Source organism: Haemorhous mexicanus, chromosome 23 (genome assembly GCF_027477595.1).
Source record: "Haemorhous mexicanus isolate bHaeMex1 chromosome 23, bHaeMex1.pri, whole genome shotgun sequence".
In the NCBI taxonomy this organism is placed as follows: domain Eukaryota; kingdom Metazoa; phylum Chordata; class Aves; order Passeriformes; family Fringillidae; genus Haemorhous; species Haemorhous mexicanus.
Window position 1 is genome coordinate 6,523,583 of NC_082363.1, and position 7,657 is coordinate 6,531,239.

At 43.9% G+C, this 7,657-nt stretch overlaps 1 protein-coding gene across 1 annotated transcript in view; it reads right to left on the reverse strand.

The window, feature by feature from the left end:
- Positions 1-5,875, reverse strand: part of ATAD3A (ATPase family AAA domain containing 3A) — a 39,102-nt gene extending 33,227 nt beyond the window's left edge. Inside the window, exons 1-4 of the mRNA XM_059866569.1 lie at positions 5,635-5,875; positions 3,083-3,159; positions 1,782-1,883; positions 368-427 (exon numbers count right to left, since the gene is read on the reverse strand). Coding sequence (XP_059722552.1) covers positions 368-427; positions 1,782-1,883; positions 3,083-3,159; positions 5,635-5,860 — 465 coding nt within the window. The 5' untranslated portion in view covers positions 5,861-5,875. The remainder of the gene's footprint in view (positions 1-367; positions 428-1,781; positions 1,884-3,082; positions 3,160-5,634) is intronic.
- Between the last annotated feature and the right edge of the window lie 1,782 nt (positions 5,876-7,657).

The window sequence follows — 7,657 nt, forward strand, 5'->3', positions numbered from 1 at the left end:
GTGAGCCCTGGCTGGGCTCTTGTGCTGCCCAAGGTGGATCCACAGAGGAGAAACTTTTCATCAATCCCTGCTTTACTCTGTAACTCTGTTCCAGGCCAGCTTTCAGAAGGCATCACTCCAACTATTTTCCAGAAGCTGCTGCTCAGGTGGAAGTGTGTTTTCCTCTCCCCATCTCCCAGATTTCTCCTCCTAACCCCAAGCTGCTGCTTTGTCCTAACACCCAGCCCTTGGTGTGCAGTGCTGCTGCTGAGCAGGTAACACAGACAAACTGTGCCCAGCAGGACAGGGCACAGCTCCAGAGCATCTCCTGGATTTCAGAGGGCTCCCAGCCCATTCCCAGCTGGATCAGAGCAGGAACCCACCCTACCTGCTGTCTCATCTGCTCGTCGTAGCGCTGCCGTGCCAGCTTGTCCTGGTACTGGGCTCTCTTCAAAAAACAAAACACAACACACAGATCAGGCAGCTAAAACACAGCCTGCTCCTCAGGGAAATGGGGGTCAGGAGGAAAAAAGACAAATAAAATGGGAAAATCCACACAAATAAAAAATTATCCTGGATTTGGACGTGAACGGGGTAAAATGTCCTCAGTCAGCACCAAGAACTTCTCTGTGCTCAGAAATCTCTACAGGCTGATTTCATTTTAAGGGATCACAGATGTCAAAACAAAGAGCGAGGGTTTCTTGGCCCACAAAAGGAGATTTCAGTGGGAAAAATAAGGTTTTGATGTTCTGAACCACATTCTCTGGGCTGGTGACTGCAAGCAATAGAACTGTCAGGATGTGCTGATGGTTTTGAGGAAGATTTACTTCTTCCTCATTAATTGCTCTTATCAATCACTGCAACTCCAAAGAAACCCAAGCCATCTCCACTGAACTGGAAAAGGGCTGAGGATCCACATCCAGGGAGGATTTTGTGTCAGGGAGAGCAGAACAGCTTGGGAATTATCTCCTCAGCAACAGTAAAACACCGTGGAATAAACCAAGTTTATTGTGGTTATTTACCAAGTATATTGGAGTTTGCTGTGGTTTCAGAGAACCCAGAGTTTGCTGTGACCTCAAATGTTGCCCTGTGAGCAGCAGGAGGTGAAGAACCAAGCCCTGAGACAGCTGAGTGTGCAGCTGCTTCCTGGGCCAGCCCTGCTCAAAGTCCAAACTCTGCCAGGGTTAAAGCACCACGTGCCAAATAAACAGTTTACAAACCCCCCAAGCTGGAGAATCCACAAGAATTAATCAATTCCCTCCTCTCCTGTGCTCTCAGAGTAAGAAATCCCCATAATTTAGTTTTTAACATTAAAGCCAGTCTTTGTTTTCCCTGTTGCAGGATTACTGCCACACCAGCCGCTCAAGCTGAAACAAACCAGGAGCACCAGCACTGCTCACAACAACTCAGATTTGCATCACTTCTCCTCTTAAGATATTTTTTCCTGTTTAATTCAGAAGAAATAGAATACTTGAGACTGAAATCCAAATAACTCCAGAGCCATTTCACTGTCCAGGCTAAGATAAACAGTTGATAAACCAATATTTCTCAACCCTTCCCTGAAAAGCCCCTTAGGAAAACCTCAAAAAGAGAGGAACTGCTACCACCAACTCCTCTGGGTGTTCAAGAACTTGGGAGCAAAAGTCCAAGAGGATTAAAAACCCAGCTCAACATCACAAATCCAGGAGGGCTCTAACAGCGAACACCCCCAGAGCCCCTCTCCCAAAAGGGATAATTAATGAGGGGCTAATTAATGAAGGGCTAATGAATGCATCATTGCCTTTTCCCCCTCATTCCCTTACTGCTTGATGCTGTTTGGTTTCCTCATTGAGTGTTTTCCTCCTCTCCTCTGCCTGCACCCGGATCTGCTCATTCTTCAGCTGCTCTATGGCAGCCTCGTACTCCTGGGGCAGAAAAAGAGAATTTCAGCACCAGAAATTCACAGAAATGCTGATTATTCCATTCCTAGAAATCCCTCTGTATTCAGAGGGGCACCCTTAAAAGCAGACCACTGTCAGAAGAAAGTTAAAATATGATCATAAATCTAAATAAAAATATAATTTAAATAATTAGGAATCATAAATTATGATAATAAAATATGATACTATAATCTTATAATTAAATATGATGCTAAAACGTGATGCTGAAATATTATTATAAATATTATAATAAGTATAATAAATATGATACTAGAATATGATAATAAAATATTATGATAATAAAATATGATGCTAAAATGTGATGCTAAAATATTATAATAAATATTATAATAAGAATAATAAATATGATACTAGAATATGATAATAAAATATTTTGATAATAAAATATGATGCTAAAATATATGATGCAATATTATAATAAATATTATAATATGTATTCAAATAAATATGATACTAGAATATTATAATAACAAAATATGATGCTAAAATGTGATGGTGAAATATTATAATAAATATTATAAGTATTATAATAAATATTATACTAGAATATGATAATAAAATGTTATTATAATAAAATATTATGATAATAAAATATGATAATAAAATGTGATGATAAAATGTGATAAGATATTATAATAAAATATAATAATAAAATATGAAAAATGTGACTATAAAATGTGACTATGAAATATGACTATAAAATGTGGCAAAAATATTAAATTCTGAATTATCATAAGAAATATATTCAGGATTAAACCCAATTAAAAAAAAAAAAACCATCCAAGAGATCAAGCAGCACCCAACCAATCCCTAAATTGCTTTATTTCTAAGAGAAACAGAAGTCTGTCCTTCACAGAGTTCCCTTACAGCTCCAGAATCCCTCTGTCATTCCCCACAAGCAGCAGTGACACTCCAGGAGTTACAAAACCACTCAGGACATGCAAGTTTTACTCAAAGCCACAAAAAATTGTGTCAGAATAATCCAAATCAGCTGAGACTCACCCTCCAGAATTACCTTTTTTTTTTCTCCTAAAGGCAAATAACTACAATTTGCTGAAGCTGGACAGAAAGACAAATTTATCATCCTCTGCAGAGGAAGGATTTTAATTTCTGTCCCTCCCAAAGCTGCCTGGGGAGTTCCAAGGGGAGGAATTCCAACCCACCTTCAGTTTGGTTTGCTGCTCCAGCTGCAAGGTCTGCTCCTGCATCTGGGCCAGGCTCAGGGCATCCTTGGCATGGCCTGGAGGGGAAGAGACAGGGTCAGGGGATCCCTCAGTGCTGGCTTTGCTCTTTGCCACACTCTGTGCTGATCCCTCAGGTTTTGGATTTTCTGTTTTTCAAGTTCTGTACTGATCCCTCAGGTTTATCTTTTCTATATTCCAGATTCTGTACAGTTATCTCAGGTTTTAGATTCTCTATTTTCCAGATTCTGTACAGATATCTCAGGATTTAACTTTCCTATTTACCAGATTCTGTGCTGATGCCTCAGGTTTATCTTTTCTATTTTCCAGATTCTGTGCAGATATCTCAGGTTTTAACTTTTCTATTTTCCACGTTCTGTACAGATATCTCAGGTTTTAGCTTTTATATACTCAAGATTCTGTACAGATATCTCAGGTTTATCTTTTCTATTTTCCAGACTCTGTACAGATATCTCAAGATTTAACTTTCCTATTTTCCACATTCTGTGCTGATGTCTCAGGTTTTGGATTTTCTGTTTTTCAAGTTCTGTACTGATCCCTCAGGTTTTAGCTTTTATATATTCCAGATTCTGTACAGATATCTCAGGTTTTAGATTCTCTATTTTTCAGATTCTGTACAGATATCTCAGGATTTAACTTTTCTATTTTCCAGATTCTGTACAGATATCTCAGGATTTAACTTTTCTATTTTCCAGATTCTGTACCGATGCCTCAGGTTTATCTTTTATATTTCTCAGGTTCTGTACTGATCCCTCAGGTTTTAGATTTTCTATTTACCAGATTCTGTACAGATATCTCAGGTTTATCCTTTCTATTTACCAGATTCTGTGCAGATATCTCAGGTTTATCTTTTCTATTTTTCAGATTCTGTACAGATATCTCAGGATTTAACTTTTCTATTTTCCAGATTCTGTACATATATCTCAAGTTTTAGATTCTCTATTTTTCAGATTCTGTACAGATATCTCAAGATTTAACTTTCCTATTTTCCACATTCTGTGCTGATGTCTCAGGTTTTGGATTTTCTGTTTTTCAAGTTCTGTACTGATCCCTCAGGTTTTAGCTTTTATATATTCCAGATTCTGTACAGATATCTCAAGTTTTAGATTCTCTATTTTTCAGATTCTGTACAGATATCTCAGGTTTTAACTTTTCTATTTTCCAGATTCTGTGCTGATGCCTCAGGTTTGGAATTTTCTATTTTTCACATTCTGAGCTGCTTTAGTGTGTGGGTCTGGGTTCATATTATGGGATGGTGAGCTCTGGGCACAGAGCAGGGACACAAAACAACTCCTTCTTTAGCTATAGATTAGAGATGTAACTCACAGATTTCTACATTGGGTACAGAGCCTGAACCCCAAACTGAGCAGGGATTGCACACTCTGATGGCACTGATGAACAGCCTGGGCTCAAACTGATGCCTCAGGTTTGGATTTTCTGTTTGCAGATTCTGTGCTGATGCCTCAGGTTTGGATTTTGTGTTTTTCACATTCTGAGCTGCTTTAGTGGCTGGGTCTGGGTTCATATTATGGGATGGTAAGCTCTGGGCACAGAGCAGGGAGACAAAACAATTCCTGCTCCAGCTGGGCACCAAGGACAAATGAGCCAAATCTCAGCCCAGGAGCACAAACCCCGTGGGCTGGAGAGAGAAAAACAAGGGTGGGACTGCCTGGGCTAAGGCTGGGATGGGACAGTGAACTGCAAGGTGCACATGGAGCAGAGCTGATCATTTTGTGAGCAATCATCCATTTCTTGGGACACTTTTGGTTCATCTTGGGACCATTTTGGGACCATTTTGGTTCATTTTGGGACCATTCTGGTTCATTTTGGGACCATTTTGGGTCCATTTTGGTCCATCCTGGGTGCAGCCCTGGCCGGGCTCTGGTGCTGCCCAAGGTGGATCCACAGAGGAGAAACTTTTCATCAATCCCTGCTTTATTCTGGAACTCTGCCCAGCCTCAGCCTCCGCAGGGCTTCACAGTGAGAGCAAAGAGAAAAACTGCTACCACAATTCCTTTGGATGTTCAAGAACTTGGGAACAAAAGTCCAAGAGGATTAAAAATCCAACTTAACACCACAAATCCAGGACAGAACAGGGGCTCAGCCTGTGAACACCCCCAGAGCCCCTCTCTCCAAAAAGTAATAACTAATTAAAGGGATAATAAAAGGGATAATTAATGCATCATTGCAGTTTCTATAAGGAAAGGTTTATTCTATTTTATAAGTACGGGAACAGATGATTTTTTTTTGTTTTGCTTAAAGTCTGTGTATTGTACTTTTACACCAATCTAAGCTTCTTCCAAGGCTGCAGATTAAACCCCTGAGTGTCTGTGGGAGTTTCTGTCTGTCTGATTCTCGCACACACCCTCGGTGCTCTCTGCTCCAGAGCGGAACAACCCCTCAATCCCTCACATCCAGGCGGAATCTCCCGGGCACCCCTTCCTGCCCTTCCCACGGAGCACAGCTCGCTCCCACAGCCCCTTCCGAGCCCTCCCGCCCGTCCCCTCACGCACGGGACGCGTCCAGCTCCCGCGCCGCCTTGGCCGCGCGCTCCAGGCCCGTGGGGTCGAAGTTGCTCCATTTGTCCTTGGGCGTCTGACGGTCTCCGGCGCCTCCACCACCGCCGCCACCAGCAGCGGGGCCGGGCGGCAGCGAGAGGCCGCTGCCGGTGCCCGGGGGAGCCGCGTCCCCGCCGCCACCCGGCGCGGCGCCGCGGTTGAGCCCGAATAGCCACGACATGAGAGCGGTGGCGGCGGCTGCACGCGGGGGACGCGCCGCGGCCGGCGCGCATGCGCCGAGAGGCGGGCCGGCCTCCCATTGGCCAGCCGGAGCGGCGCGCCGCGATCTGATTGGCGGAGGCGCGCCGCGTGTGGGGTTTGATTGGTGGAAAGAGGAGGGAGGGGTGGGAGAGAAGGGTGGAGGGACGGAGAGCCGAGAGGGACAAATGGGGCGGCGCTTCCGCATAGCAACGGGAGTGAGGGGCGTTGCTAAGGGCCGCGAGGCGGCGCGGCTTTGGCGTTATCCCGGGATTCCCTTGGAATTATTCCGGATTTCACTTGGGGTTATCCCGGATTTCCTCCGCAGTCGGCCCCAGCCTGGCCTTATCCCGGATTTGCCTTGAGGTTATCCCGGGTTTCCCTGGAAATCGGTTCCAGCTTGGCGTTATCCCGGGATTCCCCTGGCGTTATCCCCAGGTTTGCCTTGGGATTATCCCGAGTTTCCCTGGAAATCAGCCCCAGCCTGGCATTATCCCGGATTTCCCTTGAATTTCTCTCCTTGGAACGGCAGAGAGGATGGGAAAGCAGAAAAGGGGGCACAGAGAAACCCATCTCTGTGGTTATGGGGGATAAAGAGCAGGATTTCCCTGGAAATTAGGTCCCAATCCAACATTTTGGAATGGGAAAGATGATGGGAAAGTGGAAAAGAGAAGGGGAGCACAGGGAAATCCATATCTGTGGTTATCTGGGATAAAGAGTGGGATATTCTATGGAAATCAGCTCGCAGTCCAACATTTCGGAGTGGAAAAGATGATGGAGAAGTGGGAAAGAGAAGGGGAGCGCAGAGGAATCCTTATCTGTTATTATATGGGATAAAGAGCAGGATTTCCCATGGAAATCATCATTTTGGAATGGGAAAAGTGAGACAGAAGCTTCCAGAGAAGAGGAGCACAGGGAAACCTTTATCTGTGGTTATGTGGGATAAAGAGCAGGATTTCCCTGGAAATTAGGTCCCACTTCATCACTTTGGAATGGGAAAAATGATACAAAAGTGGAAAAGAGAAGGGGAGTGGAGAGAAACCCTTATCTGTGGTTATGTGGGATAAAGAGCAGGATTTCCCATGGAAATCATCATTTTGGAATGGGAAAAGTGAGACAGAAGCTTCCAGAGAGGAGGAGGAGCACAGGGAAACCTTTATCTGTGGTTATGTGGGATAAAGAGCAGGATTTCCCTGGAAATTAAGTCCCAATTCATCACTTTGGAATGGGAAAAATGATACAAAAGTGGAAAAGAGAAGGGGAGTGGAGAGAAACCCTTATCTGTGGTTATCTGGGATAAAGAGCAGGATTTCCCATGGAAATCATCATTTTGGAATGGGAAAAGTGAGACAGAAGCTTCCAGAGAAGAGGATCACAGGGAAAAAAAACCGTATCTGTGGTTATGTGGGATAAAGAACAGGATTTCCCATGGAAATCATCATTTTGGAATGGGAAAAGTGAGACAGAAGCTTCCAGAGAAGAGGAGAACAGGGAGAAAACCCATATCTGTGGTTATGTGGGATAAAGAGCAGGATTTCCCATGGAAATCATCATTTTGGAATGGGAAAAGTGAGACAGAAGCTTCCAGAGAGGAGGAGCACAGGGAGAAAACCCGTATCTGTGGTTATGTGGGATAAAGAACAGGATTTCCCTGGAAATCTGCTCCTAATCCAACATTTTGGAATGGGAAAGATGAGAGGAAAGGGGACTGCAGTGAAATTCAGGAACAGGAGGAATTCTGCAGCCTGGAATGGTGTAAAATGTGGGACACACCTGGAGC